The sequence below is a fragment of the Saccostrea echinata genome, unplaced genomic scaffold (genome assembly GCF_033153115.1).
Source record: "Saccostrea echinata isolate AGI-Se365-2 ecotype Australia unplaced genomic scaffold, CSIRO_AGI_Sech_v1 ptg000019l, whole genome shotgun sequence".
Taxonomy (NCBI): domain Eukaryota; kingdom Metazoa; phylum Mollusca; class Bivalvia; order Ostreida; family Ostreidae; genus Saccostrea; species Saccostrea echinata.
The window spans coordinates 2554296-2575072 of record NW_026889768.1 but is presented as its reverse complement, the minus strand read 5'-3'; the positions used below and the strand labels follow the sequence as shown (position 1 = coordinate 2575072).

General features: G+C 31.8%; 1 protein-coding gene across 1 annotated transcript; it reads right to left on the bottom strand.

Annotated features, from left to right (window-relative positions):
• Positions 1-4233: 4233 nt before the first annotated feature.
• LOC133189746 (sodium-coupled monocarboxylate transporter 1-like) lies at positions 4234-20259 on the bottom strand. The gene is made up of 15 exons (XM_061325145.1): positions 19727-20259; positions 18465-18530; positions 17705-17756; positions 16914-16981; positions 13343-13497; positions 12692-12832; positions 11705-11834; positions 9115-9203; positions 8651-8766; positions 8310-8377; positions 7444-7530; positions 6486-6727; positions 6024-6124; positions 5417-5535; positions 4234-4452 (listed from the first exon to the last, which is right to left on the bottom strand). The coding sequence occupies exons 1-15, from the start codon at positions 20096-20098 to the stop codon at positions 4243-4245; spliced, it is 2016 nt and encodes a 671-aa protein (XP_061181129.1). The 5' UTR covers positions 20099-20259; the 3' UTR covers positions 4234-4242.
• Between the last annotated feature and the right edge of the window lie 518 nt (positions 20260-20777).

The following is a 20777-nucleotide window of genomic DNA, read 5'->3' as shown; positions in this document are numbered from 1 at the left end:
AATAGCAGTATACAAAACAAAAAGAATGGGGAACAAAGCTTCATGGTCTTATTTTGCTAAATGAAAAAAAGAATAAGGAATACACAAAATATTAATTTTTAAAAGGTTAAGTTCAAGAACATGAATGACTACCTACGTAACAATTAAGAAGAGTTATTCCTCTTTGCCCGAAGAAAAAGAATGACTATTTTTATTAAATGTTGGAGATTATGGATATGGATTTAAAAAAAAAAAAAAAAAAAAAAAAAAAAACTAGAGGCTAGAAGCAAAACATATTTTCTTTTTATTCTATGGGCAAAAGCCAGACAAAGGTTTCCATTGAAAAAATATTGGACTGTCTGAAGAGAGTAGCACCAAAGCCAGTGCATTTTTTTTTAAATTCAAAATGAATCGTGAGGTTAATTTCTTTTATATAACAACTTGATTTTAAAATGTCTATCACTTTTTCTTATAACAGTAAAAATATAAATACACAAGGTTTTTTAAGGGGAAAAGAAGAGAAATTGTACAATGTTTTACCAAAATAAAATAGATAATGTGTTATTTAGAGTACATCACAAATTTTTTGTCGTTTTCCTTCAAATTAAACAACCATATCTTGCAATTAAATTAAAATATAATATCCTGCATTTTTTTTTATTTATTTAAAGAATGAATTTAATAGCTACCCAATTTATACGGTATAAAATGGGTTGGAACAGTTTACGCTTTTTTATAAACCGCTTTCGTTCCTTATAATTTAATTTTCATTCATTGAGTGTAAGAAAAAAGATGATTGCCCTTAGAAAATGACTTCAAATTGTATAAAATTAAAATGTAATGTCAGGTGGATCGATACGTTTTGACGCAAGTCATTGTGACGTAGGCAACCCAATTTATACGATATAAAGTAATTATTTTGTCCAATCAAATACTGCGTTATTACCGGAATTAGATTATTTATTTATTTATTTTTTTCCTTATATTTTTTTTTTATTTTATTTTTTTATTTATTTATATATTTATTTATTTATTTTGAATTGGCAAATATACATGTAAATTGTCATATGCAGTATATATGTATATTCCCTTTTTAAATTTACCACAGTATTACTAGTCTATTAAAACTGTTAGGAAAATCAAACTTTTCAAATTCCATTCTTCAATGCTTTACTAGAGTTCCTTTTGCTTGAAAGCATTCAACAAATACTCAGTGAGTAATTTATTCTGTGTTACTAATAAAAAATAGTTCATGCTTTACATGCTGTTCTTTTGCATGCAATAAATAAGTGATCAGCTGTTTCTATGTTACTTATGCTGGAGGAGAATCAACCAACCCTATTTGAAAAAAAGATTATCATTTGATCAATACATATTGCTCACGGCGGGTGTGACCAGTCAACAAGGGATGCTTACTATCTCTTAGGCACCTAATTCGACCTCTGCAATTTCCGGTCCGTGTTTTATACCCTGTTCACAGATTTGTATTGTTTGTAGATTTTTTTTTAGATCGATCACTTTATCTTCTCCTTCAGGTTATCTTCGCCTTTTTGAGTTTTTTCCGTGTAGAAATTGAAAGTATAACCAATGAATGATTTTTATGCTTTTTGAAGAGAAATATCTTATTACAATCAGTCTCACTGAAAAATACATTGTTTTCCCTCCATTTTAGAAGATAAGTGATTTGCTCTTTCTTTCACTAGTACTAATTATCCTTACAGCCTTTATTATCTGCATGGAAACATTGAATTTGAAATATTAAGTCCAACCTGGCTGAACTTCTTAAATTTCATTTATGGTTGTAATTATCATTCATTTCACACAAAATATATTCAACATTTCGTGTTACTTTTCAGTATGCTATAGAGTCAAGACTTAAGAAATCATTGTCAAAAAGAACATTCTTTTCACAACTTTCAATTGCTTATCTACCAAATTACTTTAAAAATCATGCTGATTACGAATACTGAAGTTGAAGATGCTTGAATTCCTTATTGATAAAATGTATTTAAACTTTGGAGACCATGTCTTCCAACGATCTTTTGAAAATCCTATGGACACTAATTGGGCATCTCTATAAGCTGACCATATTATATTTTTTTATATCGTTGTTTATTTAAAAAAAAAACTTTTTTTTCATATGTATCGATTCGATATACCCAAGTAAACTTGAAATAAAACAACAACTGTTTCTTATTTGGATGTTTTATTTTTAATAGGCCAAACTAACAACTAAACTATATGACATACGGGATTACCAGCTGTTTCACCGTCAGCTTCCCTTATTCCAGAAGTACTATTCCACCATCATCTGCATATGGTGATGTCTCCAAACAGATTTGGTATGCAAGAGCATGTTCTATTTACAATCAATTTTTAAACCGAGGCAGGCTGGTTACTGGCAAAAAAGTTACAGGGCCTTCAATAATCTCTTTTAAAGTCAACATTCACGAATTTTATGGCTGCTTGATGAAATTTTTGCAAATACAGCCTATCCTTGGGTCATACCTTGACTGATATTTTTCATACCAATTATTAGGATTTTTTCCCTATTATTGACTATGAATCACTCACTTCACCTGTTCAATAAAGAGAGCTCACGGTTTGTGTGACCACTCGACAGGGGATGCTTTCTCCGCCTAGGAACTTGTTCCTACCTTGATGTTTCCAGATGCCGATTAAATAGGACTTTTCTCCAAAAACATTTTTTTTCTTTAGAATGCAGAGTTCTTTTCCCATAGTTTTCAAAATCTATTTTTAAATCAGCTTTAAGAAGTTTTACCCAAAATTTCATCTTAATGATAAAATCTTCTATTCCAACTTGATTTTTATGCATGACGAATTTTGTAAAATAAATCTATTTTAAAGCTCCATGGTTACTAGTCGAAATTGTTATATGTACATGTATATTTAATTGAAAAATTAAGTTCAAGACTCGGTATCTTAATGAACGAATGGATTAGTAAGGCCATCGTTGACTACGTATAAATCCGTCTACCTGATTAATACATAGGGCTCACTGTGGGTGTGACCTATCGACAGGGATGTTTACTCCCCCTAGGCACCCAATCCCACTTATCGTGTTTCCAAGAATCCGTGATTTATGCCCTGTTCACAAATGTATATTATTTTTAGGAATTTAAAGACCAATCACTGTTAGTTATCTTCACCTTTTTCATCGCTTCGTGATCGGGAGGCCCGGGTTCGATTCTCATTCGCCGCGCAGCGTCAAATCTAAGACATAAACATAGGTTTTGACTATTCTTTCGTCAAACGCCAGGCACTAGAAGTGAAAGTTAGGGGTCTTTCGGATGAGACCTTAAAAACCGAGGTCCCCTGTCACGGAAAGCGTTAGCACGAAATTTGTGAAAGTTGTGAAATCAGGCCAATATTAAAAAAAATAGTCAACATGATTCTCATTCAGGGAGCCCAATGTTTTGATTCCAGTTTCTTATTTTGAGAGTATATTACATCAGGTATTCTTCAAGAGCAAGCCCACCATTTGAAAAAGATTTCTATGGACATCCTTCGAGGAATTCCACTTGTTTCTTTTTGTTAAGTATTTAAACTGAGTGTTTGTTTCATGTGCTGAATCAACAAGTATGGAATCAAAAAGTGATGGAAAATTCTTTTAAACCCAAAATATCGATAAATCACAATCAATATTTGAATTTTCGGAGTAAAGAGAATACTACCAGATTTTGAATTGGGACGTGTTTGGGAATATTAACATTAGATGCATATTTAGACATATCAGACTTTGACGACTTCTTTTTATTCACGACGTCTCGGGGAAGCAGTTATTCTAAAATGATAAATGTATTTGTCAACAAATATGAAATAAAATATAAATCTGAACTTTAGGAATTTATTAAATTTTCTTTTCAATCCGATTTTAAAGGATATGATGTAATATTGGAATCTTTTAGCATTAAAACAAATCCGTCTACATATATTGGACTATGCAACAAAAGATGGCGCCATAAAAATGTTTCATTTTTATTTACTTATTTTGTTGAAATTTCTACAGCATCAGCAAGAGTCAGCAAATGTGTATCTTTTAACAAAAACAAATGATGTTTCCGAAGATTGAACAAATATTTGATGTTATGTTGATATACATCATTAGTTGTGTGAAAAGAAAATTCTATAAAGAAAATTGTCAGAGAGAAAGAAAAAGTAGTATTTAAATCAACAATCGATGTAAATATACTAAACAATGTATATTATGATCTGACAATAGCTATTACATTGTAAACTTTATCAGAGTCGTGTCATGAGACCATTTTCATTGTCTACATAGCCGCCATTTTGACATCCATTTTCTGTAGGAGTTTTCCCGTTTTCTGTTTTCACAAGTCCATTTGTATGGATTTCCTTTTCCTTTCCTTTAGAATTAACATCCACTTCCAGGTTCAGAATATCTGTATTCAAGTCACCAAATACCCCACCTTCTTTTGATTCTTTGTCTATCTGTAATGGTCATGAGATTTTCAAATTATAGAAGTTCAAACCAACATTTCAAGGTAACGATTTTCGAAAAGTAAAAATCATTTGAATAATTAGTTTTCAAATTCGATCAATTTCCATGTCCGCTTAACTGGTACTCTTGTTATTTGATCAGAAAATATATTCAAATCTATTTATCTACGCCTGCAGATGTATATACTGAAGTCTTCATACAAACATCTTATCTTTATTGTATTCACAAACACAGGAAAATTAGCCAATTATGCATGTGAATGTAATTAAATGCACAAAAAAAAAAATGAAATTCAAAATATTTTTTGTACCACTCATTTGTTACTTCGAACAACTAATAATTTACTGCATGTTTTGAATCTCCATTTTTCTTAAAATATTTTTATTTTGGATTTCAAGGGGTGTATCTCTCAAACAGAGTGAAGATTTCAAAGTTGAATTTGCCTAACAGTACATGTAAATAGTTTTCTTATTTCAGCTGATTGTTCTTGTCATATATCATTAAATTACGAGAAAATTAGCAACTTGCTGCGGGATATGAAGGTGGGTGGAAAAGTTGCCATATTTCTATCTTAATTGCTGTATAAACATCTATCTAATGCTCTGTTTTGCCTGTGTTAGAGTTTATTATGAATATAAACAAATTGAAGTAAAAAGCTAGTGGATTTTTTAATTTTTGCCGAGTAACCTAGTGGTATGTTGGATCTTCCAGCGATCACCCGATTAGCTGGATACTGGTTGATACCGATAATATTTATTACTGTCAGCATCATTGCAATGAACACTAAATATCAACGACGAAAAAACTGTAAATAAAAATATTTCATTTCAAATGAGCTTCCCTTTTATTTTCTGGCTTATAACTGGTTAATTACTATAGTGTACTCCGTCAAGATAACTTTAATTCGAGATTAATAATTATATAAGAAAGAAAAGAAATCAATCTTTGAATTACTTCGTCAAATCTGACCCCAAATCTCATTGGCTTTCTGATCTTCTCTGGTAGGTACGGGAAAAGAATGTCGAATAATGGACAAATCAGCTTGGGATCCAGCTTTTTAGGATCTTCTGGGCCTAGAAATAATTTTTAAAAAATATGAATTTCACAGAACTATCATAATTAGCTAATGTACAAACGTGTAAATGTAAAAAAAAATGTACACGAATACGTGTTCGAATACCATGGTACTTTTAATTCATATGGCTACCATGTAAGGTTATAACAGAAATGCTAAGAATTTATACAGATGATGCACAAAAGGCTTGAAATGTTATGACATTTAAAAAAAATGTTGTTTTTCTTTTTTACCCGTGAACGTTTTTTTTTGTAATTAAATGAACTTAAAATTTTTAATTTTTGAATTTTTAAGAAGTTAAATAAAAACACTTTTTAATACATGAATTATATGTTTTCCAATTTGGTTTTTTTTTATCCATTACAGTCTTCATTATGTCTAATCATTAAATAGAGGAGTAAAATGATTACTATAAAGTATACAACATCATTACTTCCTATTTTTTCAATATGTGAATTTTTTTTTTACTCAAAATATCAAACATACCTGTCACTAAACTGACAAGGAGACCGACCACTACTACAAACAGAACGGCCGTGGCGCTATACCACAAGTAAGACAGGGCGTACAAGGGACTGAATATATTTCTGAAACAAAACAAATCATTACTATAATACGCTAAGGTTGAAAAAGGTATTTTCAGAAAAATATCACGTATGAGAGAAGACCGCAATGATGTTTAATCTTTCGTTTTAGAATTATAATCTACAGTAAAACATATAACAGAATTTTGATAAATATCTGATGATTAAAATAATGAAGCTTTACAAATTTGAAACAGAAAATCGTTTTCTTTGCTGAATCAAGGAATATAAAGGGTGAGATGGACTATTGAGCAAGTGAGTACATGTATTTCTCAATCAGTGATGGACTGGTCAGTCAGTATTTCTCCGTCAGAGATGGAGTAGTCAGTCTGTGAGTCAGTAATTCTCAGTTAGTGATACGTACTCCTCCTCTACTACAGGAGAGGTCAGCTCTGTTGTGTTGAAATATGATGATGTTGTTGTAGCTGCATTGTTGACGGTTTTGTTCAGTAACGAAACTGTGGCTGGTGATAGTGTTGTGGTAAGGTTCCAGTTACAACCACTTATGTTTGTCGGTGCTTTGGGGTTGTAGGGTTTGTAAATCTGAGCTCCCACTCCAATCCAGAACATAAAAACCAGACCAAGAAACAGTCCACAATAGGCTCCCTAGAATTATAAAAATAAACAATTAAAAAACATGAAAATCGACTTAAAAAGAAAAAGAAGGTACACTAGTAATACAGAAGTAATATCGAATCAATTCAGAAAATAATTGCCAAAATCAGGAAACAGGCAGCTATAGACTCGACACAACATTGTAAAAAGTCAAAGTCAATCCAGAACATTGAAAAACAGACCAAAGAAACAGTCCACTAAAGGTCAAACTCACTGATATAGAATTTTATAAGTACCTTGGAAGAGATTTTTTATTTTAAATATACAACTAATATTCGTTATGAAGATTTCCACCCAAAATGCAGCTGAAGATCCTACGCACGTTCTAAACGAGAGCTTTGTTTAAAATGAAAGTGATATTACTGTAAGTGCTCTTCAATTCAATATAGAGTATCGAAATTAATTATAATCAAACAAAATAATCTCTTTAATTCAAAGGTATAATGTTACATCAAAGTATCTACCATTATTATTCAAAATGACATAAGTAAATTGTAAATCCGAATCTGTTAAAGATTATTTTTATTCAGTCACTGTAGTTCTCCTGAATAGGATATACAAACTATTTTGTGAAGTGAGCACATTTCATGATAAAGAATGTTATGAAATTTTTTTCCAGAAAAAAAAACGACTCAAATAATTTTCCTTTGGGTAAGTCTTGTTTTTTAGTCATAAATAATTTGGACAACAATTTTATCGATACTTACCCATTTATTTGACCACGGAAACATCATCCCTAGGATGAAGAGTCCCAGAAGAGGACCTCCAATCATTCCAAACAAAGACAACGCAGCCTAAATTAAGATTGAAAAAGTATCATAAGTTCTGTTACAAGTGTATAATTTCTGACTTTTTAAAGTTTGAAATATTTATAGCGAGGTAAATTCATAATGTCGTATTATAGAGCAGAGCAGTATAGTTCCTGTTTATATCAATTGAACTTAACAGTATTCCAGTTCTCTATCTCTCTGTAGACCTTTATGGTTTGGTCTTATTCTATAAAATGTTGCACCATATTTGTCTAATGAAATAATTGAAGATAGCAAACAGTGATCAATCTCAAAAACCTACAAACAATACAAATGTTATTGACTTTTGAAAAGTTTTGTGATTTCAAATTTTCTAAAAGTTCTTTGGAATTTTTGAGAATCCACTTTTGATTTACACAGTATACTCTTGCACATTACGTCTGAAATTTCTCTTTTATAGCAATGTAATATTTTTTGGATGAGTAAAAAAGTTCCATTTTACACAGAAGTGATAGAATGTGCATAATATCTTCTAACGATATACATGTATAATATGTTTGTTTAATCTCGAGACCTTTCAGATTATATTTGAGCTAGAATCATTTGGCAATAGAGTCTGATTTTTTTTTTTACACTTAATAAGAAATATTCGTTCAATTTTAAAAATGTTTTTCTAGATACTCTATCTGTCAATTAAAAAAAGACAAAAAAAATATTTAAAAAAAATAGTTGTTTTCTCTGCAAGAGTAAGTTGCATAGTGATTATAGAATTCACGAGTCACTGTGAAGCTTACAGACTCTGTTCATAAGATAAAATATCATACCTGCAAGACACCTCCAAGAAGAGAAGCTACGTAAGTAAGACCCAAACATATTATCCCGAATACAAACGCTGCAAAATGAATTAATTCCCTTTAAAGTTTGTAATCTACAAATTAATGCCAGCCAATTGCAATACTTATTGAAATACAATAATTAGGCGAGATTAAATGAAACTACAGCTAATAAAAACTTTAAAAATCTAATACAAAGTGAATCCTTAACATGTATAAAAGTATCGATTCATTAGTCTTATCTAATCATCAAAATTGTTTGGGAAATGTACTGTAGATAAATATTTCAGATCATACTTATGAGAACATAGGTCGAATACAATGTAACTCACCGAGTACCTTAGATGTGTTTGTCGCAGCATTTTCAGAGAGATTTTTGAAGAAATATGCTTTAATAACGTCTTCCAAGACCACAGCGGCTAGGGCACTTAACCCAGAAGATATCGTGCTAAAGAAACAAAACAGTTATCATGCGTATGAAAAAATAAGACCATACTTTTTCAATCTTCTTTCTGTATACCGGGGTATTTCATCTACAGATTACATGACGGTTTTATTTTATATAAAGTCAAAGAGGAATGGTAGAGTGTATGATTTCAATCCATTCTCGACGGGAGCATTCTGTTGCAGTTTAACGATTCTATATAAGGTTATATGTCTTTTCTGTAAGTTTTTGTGGTAAAAATTGCAGCAAAAGGGTAGTCTGACAAATTAAAAAAAAGCAAAAAAAAAACAACGACAACAGAAAAAAAAAAAGAAAACAAAAAAAAAACAACATAAAAAATATATAACGAACCTTAATGCTCCGCTAAACAAACAAGCTACAAACAGGCCTGGAAATCCCTTCAGATACCCCAGAACATCCATCACAAATAGAGGGAGAAGCTAGTGATTAAAAAAAAACATTAAAAAAAAAACAATCAATGATTTTAATTGATTTTCTTTTTCATTTTCCAAAATACGTAAAAAATATACCACCAGGAAAATTAAAAAGAAACTTAAGAAGCAAATACAGTGCTAAATTAACATCTTTTTATTGTCTTAGCTATTTATGTCTTCATAAGGAATGATTCCTAATGATCTGCATTATAGTCATCACTTGATCGACAAGCAATTTTTTTTTTACTTTGAGCATGCTTCCAAAAATAAATAAATCATAAATTTGAAGGGGAAAATAGGTGATTCGGTACCCTGTATCATATCTCGTCTGCTACAAAGATAATTTATTTGTTGAAAGAAAAATGGCAGCTGAATAAACAACTTTGAACATTCAAGGTTTTTAACAATTTGATTTCAAATATCTCTGTATGACGGGTTACAAGATAGGGCACTTTGTTTCTGGGATACAATCAGTTGTTTAAATGCATCTGGAGAATAAAAGTAAGTTGATTCAATACATCCAATGGTTTACAGCTTGATGAAAACAGTTGACCTAACCGTAATTCGTGCTTGCTTCCAGATATTCATACTCTGCTTTGATCAATGCGATAAAACGTATTGAATCTTTATAGAAACATGCAAGAAAAAAGTATTAACAATGTAAATCTTTCCCAATGAATAAGGTAAAATCAGACGGTTGTAGACAATTTGATTTTAACAAAATACATGTACACAAAATTCATCAATGAATATATTCTTAAACATGATCTGAATACAGCATATGGATTTTTTTTTTTTTTTTTTTTTTTTTTTTTTTTTTTTAAGTAAACCACTGACCAAATATTTTACTGATCCCGTGGGTGTACGTCGACGACAGCTATGGCGGACACGGGGAAATGCTAGGAAACGGTTCATTATGGGAAATATGGAGATAACGAACAGTATTCAAGCTGAAAGTCCATCTAGACAATATAAATCTGGAGCAGAGCAAACACGGACCTCCCAAAACATTAGAGCTGGGATCATGTGCCATGGAGGAGTGAGCATCCCGTGCCGACCGGTCACAGCCGCCGTGCACTCCTTGTCATGATCAGGAAAAACGGGAAATTCGTAGACAATTCAGTGTGTAACTAATGGCCTAACAATTAGTATGGAAAACGTTTGTCAGCCTTTGACTCAGTGATAGGTATTTGTCCACAAGGTCATTGTATCGACCATAAAACTTGCGAAATGATGACTTCGAACGAGTGTGTTGATATCCTTGTTTCATCAATTTGTTTGTCAATAGCTTGCCTCGTTTTAGAAATTGTTCATACGTAGAGGATGCTCTTGCGTATCGAATCAACCGGGAGACAAAAAAACCATATGCAGGTGATAAGGGTATATTGCTACATAAGTAAGGGAAGTTGACGATGGAAAAATTGAGATCATCACGTTTATCATAAAGCTTTGTTGTTAGATTACCATTGAAGTCGTTTTCTAGTAAAATATCCAAACATGAAACAGATGCCAGACTCTGTGGTATCTTTTATTTCAAGCTCACTGGGATATATCGAGTCGACATATCAGGGGAAGTAACTATTTTTGATTTTAATACGTCGTCGATATATCTAAATGTGGAGTTAAAGGCCACAGCAAGTGTTTTCTTCTTCTCATGTAGAAGTTTTTGAATAATTTCTGCTTCATATCAATGCAAAAACAGGTCTGCTAACAATTTAGGGGATGCAATTGGTACCCATGGGAAATTACAATAGATTGTTGAAAGACCTGATCTCCAAAATATACATAGATATTGGCAATCAGAAACTCAAGCATCTTTTAAATATCAACTTCAGAATGCTTTTTAACAAAATAATTTTAGAAATAAACAATTATAGGTAAGTATATTTACGAGTTCCATTTTTTATTGAAAAAAAAACGGCCGTCTATGATGTCAAAAAGCCTGGACTTTAATTCATCGTGGGGAATGCTTGTATAAAGTGTTGAAAAGTAGAAGTATTGATGTTACTGATTTTGTTAAAATTTTGTGATTTCAAATTTTCTAAAAGTTCCTTGGGGTTTTTAAATGTCCACATCTGATTTACACCACTTCTCAAATATACCGTTGTACAGTACTCCTAAAGTTTGTCCTTCACTGCTGTAAATATTTTAGTGAGGAATAAAGAAAGAGGATTAGTGGAATTTAGTGGAACTATGTTTTTTTGTTTGTAAGGATTTGTTCGTAAAATATTTTTACAAAATAATGAACTGCTTGTAATGAACGATAATTCTGATATGGATACCAAGAAACAAACCAATTGTTGATTGTGGTAAAATCCTACATCATCAACTGAATTTTAAAGTCATTCATCGATCTAAAGATAGTATTTTGTTGGACAATAACTCTCTGTGAAAGTGTCAGCTTGTGTGCTAGTGTATGAACTTATTAAAATACATGAATAAACATGGGTACAAAGTATAACAAAGTAAATTGTTATATTTGTGTCGTTTTTTTAGCGAAAGCGTACCTGATCTGAAGTTTTAACAAGGTTGAAAGTAAAGGGGTCACAATTACTGTAGAAAGCGTACACAACCATTCCAATGAGACAACTCAGATACAGGATCAGACACAAGCCAGGGAAGTTCATCCAGATAGCACTAGAATAAGATGTCAATAAAGCATCGCCATTTTAGTTTTATTTTTCATTTTTACTACATTATTGGCAAAAAACATCGATTTATCAACTTTTTATCTACTTAAATAATAATGCTAAGTCTAATTAATAGAGAATAATGCAGATGTTTATAATCAGTGATTTATACCTAAACATTAATGCTTTCCAGAGCAAACTATATGCCTAAATTTGTATGACAATATATTATAATGAGAACGTTCTGAAAAATTTAAATCCAGAATTGTTTTTGTGTGTGTGTGTGTGTGTGTGTGTGTGTGTGTGATATTGTACATGGTGTGATTTGTCCAATCAAGAATTGAGGTTTAGAAAAAGCTATCACAACACAGAGTAAATGCATTAGGCAATTATTATACATTGTTTTTTTAAAACATTTTGTAGGGGTAGGTTTTCATATGACAATTAAAGATTTTACACATCTCATGCCCAATTCATCCCATTTTAAATCAATGTGTATGTGTACAATTCTGCTTACAGAAACAAGAAAATCAATAAGTGAAACAGGTTTTTCTGGCAAATTTTATTATTTATCGTAAAATTGTCACAAAAAGCCATTTTGAATCTTCTTTGTTAAATAATCATGTTACATTTCTTAATCACAAGCTGTAAGCTGTACATGACGCGCGATCTGTCAATGTTAAAGACTTGTTATCGAAACCATATCGAGTAGTCTTCTGTAAAAGTTTTTAACACCAATCAAAAATTCAAATTTACTGAACAATAATATTTAAATCAACATAGGGTGAGTACGTGTATTTTTTCATAGCGCTGGGCTATATAGTTCAAATCAAACGTATTCAAGAGAATCAGAAATGTACTCACATCTGAGCCTTTCTGAGAGATGGACAGGTACAATAACGCTGTACCTGTGCCTGATTGACACCGTAAATAGCCACCCAGGTAAACGTTCCACCAATCACAAGAGACCAAACACTGTGTCTTACCTTAGGATCAGGGCTAAAGCTACACAAGTCAAAAATAACATCTTACTATTACTATATGGTTAAAATAATATCAATTTTCCATTCATAAATAATGAAAAGAAGAAAATATAACAAAGTTTTTTTTTTCAAATTTATCAAGTTTACACTATTGAAAAATATTTCACGATTCAAACATGAGATTTAAACTTGTATTATGTTTATTTCATATTTAATTTTATTTGAATTTCTTACAGTCACAATCAATAATAAATGACAAGTTTTAATTTCAAGGTTGCTTTAATTTTTATGCCATACTGGATTATTAAGGTACAGACAAAAAGAAAATTAAAACTTTTCATTATGCTTAAACTCTAACTACCCTTAGAATTAGTTAATCAAATGAAGATATATACATGTAAATATTTGATTTATTTTAAGCATTTTAACATCTATCAGGAGTTATACTTTGCTAATTTTCTAACTTATTCTTACATGTTATTTTCTTAACAATTTATTCTTAAACATGTCCCAACTAAACATTTTTACTTACTCTGTGAAATAGACTCTTCCACTTTCCTCAGCCTTTTGCCATGCTTGATCAAATCCACCCAGCTCTATATTACCTTGGATGAGAATTGCAATTAGCCCGGCAAACATCATTCCAACTTGAAAGGAATCCGTAAAAAGAACAGCTTTCATTCCACCCTGAATTTTGAAGAATAAACAAATAAATAATGTCAAAATCATAGTTTTCGATTGTCTGAATCATCAAATGCAAAGTAATATGAAACCATGGTACAAAAGTGGATGTCTCCAACCTCATTGTACTACCCCAGATCGTAACTATATAATCTGATGATGTGCTCTTTTTCAAGATTCAAACAAATCAACAAATGATGATGGATGTAATTGGCTAAAAGTATGTTTTTTAAGAAAGTCTATAACCCAATTTCAAATCTAATTTGAATCTGGCATTCACGATATATGTGTGAAATCATAAGATATGCAAGTATCTGATTTATTTCAAGAGAAAATTCCACAGATGTAGTTTAGAAATTTGTTCATTGACATCAAGTATCCTTGACATTTTATACTTCGAAGTAAGATCATTATGAATATCTTAGTCATGGACAACAGTATACTATTGCGTTATTTACCCCGTATTTAGTGAATAGTCCCAGCTTTATAAGGAAGCTTGAGTCCAATTCAAGGATCCAAAGTTATTGACTATTCCGAAGATGCATTGCGCTTTGACCTTCACCTTGAGACGTGAATTGACTTAAGATACTTTAGTGGATTTGAGTACATGTATCAAAGGCGGATCCAGCCCCCCCCCCCCCCCCCGTTTGATTTTTTGTATGTAGAACGCATATGTCCATTATCCTAAAATCGAGGGAATTAAAACACCTCTTATTTGGAAGAAATCGTCAGCTTACGTGGGCTTCGTCGGACCTCCACCAGGGCTTCAATGAAGCCCCTAAACCCCCTGCACTCTACTGCAGCACCCCCACCCCATCCCCGTTATGAAATTCCTGGATCCGCCACTGTGTATAAAATGTACTCGGCAACAGTATGCAAAATTTATCTATTTCAAACAGTTTTGAGCGAATCATGAGAACTGATATATATACAGACTACAGTGGCATAAAAATATCTATACTCATTTCGGGGAGAAGTCTTACACCGAGGATCTTTTTTTTTTTTTTGTCTTATCGAATTTACCATTTTCTTGACTTTTTCAAGGAAACGTTTCGCCTGCAACAGCAACATTTAAGAAGTTATTTTTATCGATCCCATGGAATTGATAATATCATCTTATCTGGAAATACAATTAAAGTGAAGGACCAAGGTAAAGGTCACACAGTGGTTATTAGTTTCGTAAAATCTTGTCGCAATTAATTATCATACACTACACAAAAATAGAGGCACATTTACTGATATGGGAGCGGGGGTATGAAAACTAGAGGTAATGTGAGTATTTGAGCTCACAAAATGATATCCCCCTCTCATTTCAGTATATAATTGCTAAGTGCATTGGCGATATGTAAAGGAGATTCTGTGAAAGTTCAACTGAAATTCATTCAAATGTTTAGGAGGAGTGGGTATCCCCTTTACCTAGTATTATGTCAATTGAAGTCCACGTTTTGCCACGGGAAATCCCAAATATCTGTCCGATTAAAACGTAAAATAGAAGTCGCACATGTAGTTAGGATTCTGTGAAAATCTCATAAATTTTATTCAGTGGTAAAGTAGGCGTTGCAGATAAGAGATGGCCACCCCCCAAAGTTGAATAAAGAATGGGAAAGTCCACATTTTGCAAACAGAAAACCCCAAAGATCTTTCCGATCCAAATGTAAAATAGGAGATGCACGATGACACTACGTAATAAAGGTTCTGTGATAATTAAATTCCTCAATTTTTTTTTTCAGTGGTATAGGGGAAGTCGGTGAGAAGAGATGGGTACCCTCAATGTTATAGAAAGAATAACAGTGTCCATATTTTGCTATGGAAGTCCTCAAATATGTGTCCAATCGAAACGTTAAATAGGCGATGTACAATGTCACTGTGTAATAAAGAAAGTTTCATATTGAATACAGTGGTTTAAAAGGAATTGCGAAAAAGGAATGGCTACCCCAAAGTGTAACGGATGGACGGACGGACACCTCCATCCTATACCCAACTTTTCAAGGAGGAGTATAATAAATCCCAAGTGTCTCCCTATATTGCAGTTGATATAAAAAAAAAACAGACATGGAAGATTTCCTCTTTTTTGTCTTTCTCCCAGCCAGGGGAATGCTATTTAAAGAATGAGTCACTGAATATTCAATAATGCCTTGCACTGTCCAAGGATTCGTGTTCAGTTTTAACACTGTCTTAATTTTATCAAGAAGTTCATGCTGGAAGTAAGTGATCACTGTAAGTAACACGTTTTGAACCATTTCGAACAAAATAAAATCCCCTAAAAATACATGCTAGGTTGATACGTTTTTTCTTATCGCTTCTACGACGTCACGAAGAGGGCGGCAAAAGAGAAGAAAACAGGACGCTCGCTGTTTACCTCCAAATCAAGCTCTGATTTACTTAATGCATTCAATGACATCTAACCACAACTAGTGTCACACAAAGAAGTATGCAAAAAAGTGAGAAATTAAAAACTTGGTAAAAAATTAATTTTACAAATGAATTCATAAAGTTACTTTGTGTAAGTACTGAGGAAGAATAAAATAACTAACCAATCCCCCTAAAGATTTTTTCAAAAGCTTGACCATGAGAAAATATTGAGTTTTTTGATGTGTTTTTTTTTAAGAGAGACAACAATATCGTTTTTAATGTTTTTTTTAAACTGGCATATTGTCTCTTCTGTATTTTGCTTTACATGCAGAGAGGCTAATCGTTAATAGCTAGAAAATCTTCACATTGCTTACACTTCCTGTAGGAAAGGAGTTAAACGAGTGAATTCTCTTAAAAAAAATAGGATTGATAATTGGTGTCTTCTACCAAATTTAGACTTTGTTCAATTTAAATTTGTATACGACAATTAATTGTAATATACAAATTTAAATTGAATGAATTCCAGATCTAAATTTGGTTTCTTTTATTTCAAGTTATCCAGTCCACCATCAATGACAATGGATGAACACTAGTCTATAGTCACTAGTCTAGAAAATAGGTTTGGAATTGAAGTTAGCGAACTACCGACCAGTGAGTAATCTGTCATTTCTTTCAAAACTTATCGAAAAATCCGCTCTCTATAGACTCAATTCGCATGTTAATGAAAACAATCTACTCCCCAAAAATCAGTCGGCATACAGACGTTTCCATTCTTGTGAATCTGCGCTTTTAAGACTCGTAAATGACCTTTCTTTTTTTTTTTTTTTTTTTTTTTTTTTTACAGTTTTACTGTACAACGCCATTGAATACGTTTGTGTAAAAATAGGCGTTTAATCAAGTAAATCAGTTTCAGTTTCAGTTTAGTCTACTTGATACAGAAATAAAGAGTCAAGCTAAGCATCACTAAAATAATAAAATCCTATGTATAATTTCAATGCATGAAGATTGAAGCAATTCGAATTCTAAAGATTTCATGATAAATTTCTTTCAAATAAAGAAAATATACTTACTATTGTCGTGTAAAGTGTGCACACAATCCCCACCGATATAACAGATCCCCATAATGTAAAACCAGTCACTAAAAATTCAGAAGAAACCTTTGTAGTGTAAGTAAGATTTATTTATTTAGGTATGGATGCAGTGTTTTATATACGCATTTATATACGCATTATGCAGTTTAACTCATTGAAATCTAATACTTTTCAGAATTGTTATAAAAAAAACATACAACATTTTAAGAAAACTATTTTATAATAAAGCGTTTATTTCCTAATTCTTTTTTTTCATATAGCAATATGGTCCGTAACTTTGCATACATATCTCAGTTTTTAAAAAAAATGAAATTCAGATGTATTTTTCTTCTTAGTGCTGTGATCTGGAAAAAATAATCCTCTGATCGCATAAGAAGGGATATTTAGTTAATGAATAGGTCATTTGGTGACCTCGACATCTCAAACCATTCATGGAATTTATTATTTTGGTAGCATGAAGATCAAACTTTACAGAAATACATTTAGAAATGAATAAGATTACAATAAAGTTTCATGCAACACAAAACGGAGTGGTCAAACGAATTTCACCAAATTTCCAAAATCGTTTCTTCGATGACATTCAAGATCTTTCGATGGCACATAGTTTTCAAAAAGCTCATGGAAAGCAAAAATCGAAATGAACGATAAATTTTTGAAAAATATTCTTTAATTATCCTGGATCATATATTTCTTCCATTATCTCGATAAAAAAAAAATTGCAAAATTACGGACCACATGATATCAAATTCTTGGACAAGTTAATGCAATACCTGAATTCAATGCCAAAGATGGGGCGTAAAGTACAAGGGCCATGTACAAAAGCTGAAAAAAAGTGGATGTATTGATTAAATTTTATCTGTTCAAGCAATTATATACTATTGAAAACATATAGTTTACAGATATTTTCGTGCAAGTCGCGCCCTTGACATGGTTAAATACATTAACTTAGAATTTAAAACGAGAAATAGACACTTTAAAAATGTGACTTGAGTGTACATGTTTAAGAATATTTTAATGATTCAAATACACTTAAACTACTGTAAGAGAAATCTTGATAGCATAAACATTTTGTGACTGGATACAATTTTGCCCTTTAAAAAATATGCATGTTAATGCTTAGAAATTTCGAATGTCTCCATATCGCTCAGAGATCTTATTGCCTTATAAGGAGATCACGTTAAGATTTCACAATTTCAATCTTATTTGAAGAAGAGCATTTCCCCCCAGACTTGCAATTTATGTAACGTCTTTCGCAACACTTACTACTCTTGTTGTAATAAACGATAAAACTTTTAACGTATTAGTTTTAGTATCATTTACACACAAAGATTGACAAAATACTGTGTTACTTCATAGTCTAGAAGTTGCTGATATATTTGCAAATCGTTGGCCTTCATATGGACATCGTTGATTGCTCTTCACCTAATGATAACTGATAAATACCTTCCCTTCTACTTTTTCTCCATAGATGAGATATGTTATGTAATGCTAAAGTTACATTTTACTTGTATTTTTGACTTATAATTTTACCATCTGTACGCAAAAGGTCATAGATCCAGCAGTTCGCACGCCCTTACTAAAGCGATGCTCCAGATACTGTAAAAATAAAAAATATATTTATAGATTAAAGAAATGTTATTTTTTAGATTAAAAAGCAGTTTTAAAAGAGAAAGAGGGTGATAATTAAAGGACTGATACGTTGTTAACAGTGACTTTCTTAAACTTTATTTCCTTTTTAAAGTTTACTTTATCTAAAAATTGATAAAGAATAAAACAGGAGGAAACTTTAAGTTTTCAAAAATTTATTCAAAAATTTAATCAAGAGCTGTTGGATTCTGCTGGAGATTTTTATTAGGTAGAGTGATATGATACACGATGCTGAATATTTTAAGTCACTGTACATGTATGAAGAAAAGGTTTAGCATCATTCTTGCAAACAAAATAAATACGATCAGTTACTTGACATAAAAATTCTATCAATCTTCAGTAATACATGGAATAAGAAAATCCAGTTCCAAAACTACGTCATGTATGTCCCTAAGTGTAAGTAATTGTAACCGAGTTATAATTTATTACCACTTTCAAACTATATTAAATTGAACTGAGGCCTCGGAAGAGAAAACAAGACCCAAATAACTAATAAATGACATGCATCTGATTTATGTATGAATTAACAAATATAAAGTATTTCTCATCACCATATCATAACTTATCATAACTTTTATGATGAATATTTTAATCTGTACAGTAAAAGGAAGTTTTTTTTTATTTTGAGATATAAAATTTCATTTTATTGGGTTGTAATCATATGCAAAAGGTAGAGCATTAGCCTAATATAACCATTTGGTAACCAGGATATTATTTGATAAGAGCGTATTACGTCGATTTGCCAATTTTAAAGGAGTAGTAAATTATTTTGTGTTGTGGTTTGCTTTGTAATATATTATGTCATGCATGTTAAATTGGCTCATTTGTATATTCCTTAAGATCATTATTTAGGACAGCATGTCAATATGCTTAAATGGTCTTGTATGTTTATCAGTTAAAACATATGTATTGGCAGGTAAAAATCAACGACCATTTATATAGCATTGATAAGTGCATGTCAAGTAGAAAGGTTTGCAAATATATCACTGATATATGGGGAATTAAACAACTTAGATTTTCCATTTCTAAAACCAGAAACAGTTAGACTGTAATCACCGTAGCTTATTACTTGGAGAAATATACTGTCATGCAATTATATCTGCTGTTTTAAACAGTTGGGAAAGAAGTATTGTTTTTTATATTACCTCGTAGGCACTTCTGACTCTTAGCTGGTAGAATATTGGCATGAACACATGGGCTGCCCCAAAGGCAACAAAAAAATACGACAGACCAATCCAATAATACATTGTTGTATAGTTATACATCTCAGCCGGGGTTCCAAGAAGTGTTATAGCCGACATGAAGCTGGCTAAAAGAGACAAAGCTACGGGAAATGGGCTCATGTTCCCTCCCGCCATCAGAAATGTTTTTGTATTATTATGTTTTCTGTCTTTTATGGCGAAAAAAAGTCCAATTCCAGCAGATATCACTAATAAAAGTCCGAAGAGTACATAATCCACAGTTGTAAAATGGGCTACTTTTCCAGTCTGAAAACTGAATAATTTTTCGTCTGCCATGTTCAAAGTTTATGCAGTGATTAATTTCAATAGAATGCCAGTGTGTTTGATGTCACAAAAAGGGATTTTCCAGATAACTACGCGACGCGACAGCATGTATTTTTAGCTTACGAATTTCAGTTTTCCAAGTTTTCACAAAAAACATCACAAAAGAAAGCAGCACTTGAAGGTGCACGTGTGAACCAGTAACTTTGTCCGAATGTGTAGAAACACTGGAAAAAGATGTTAAACGTAGAGCGGACGGGACGATAGTGGTATTTATATACAGGTAAACTTCTTCCTGCTTGTCCCTATCCAAACAACATTCACAGTCTGTTTAGTTCTTAAGGAATTATTAACACGCGTGTGACATTGATTTCAATTAACAGTATAAATAAACTACATACAGGGATGAAAAGATCCCGTTATTATCTAAAAATTATTATTTTTATTTAAAGAATGATTCATAGAGAATGGCAATTTATTCTCTTAACTCATGAGGAAGTATGAATGATACATTGTTTACTAGTGACCAACCCACTTGATTTTCATTCTTAAGTTTGGACGTCTTAAGAACTGAAACCATCATTCACCTAAGCAAGGTTAGGATCATTTGTTAATGTACAAGGTGTGCACTTAGGAGGGAGTAATTAATGATCCACGCAATGACAATATCAGGATTTGGGAGATTAATTTCTCT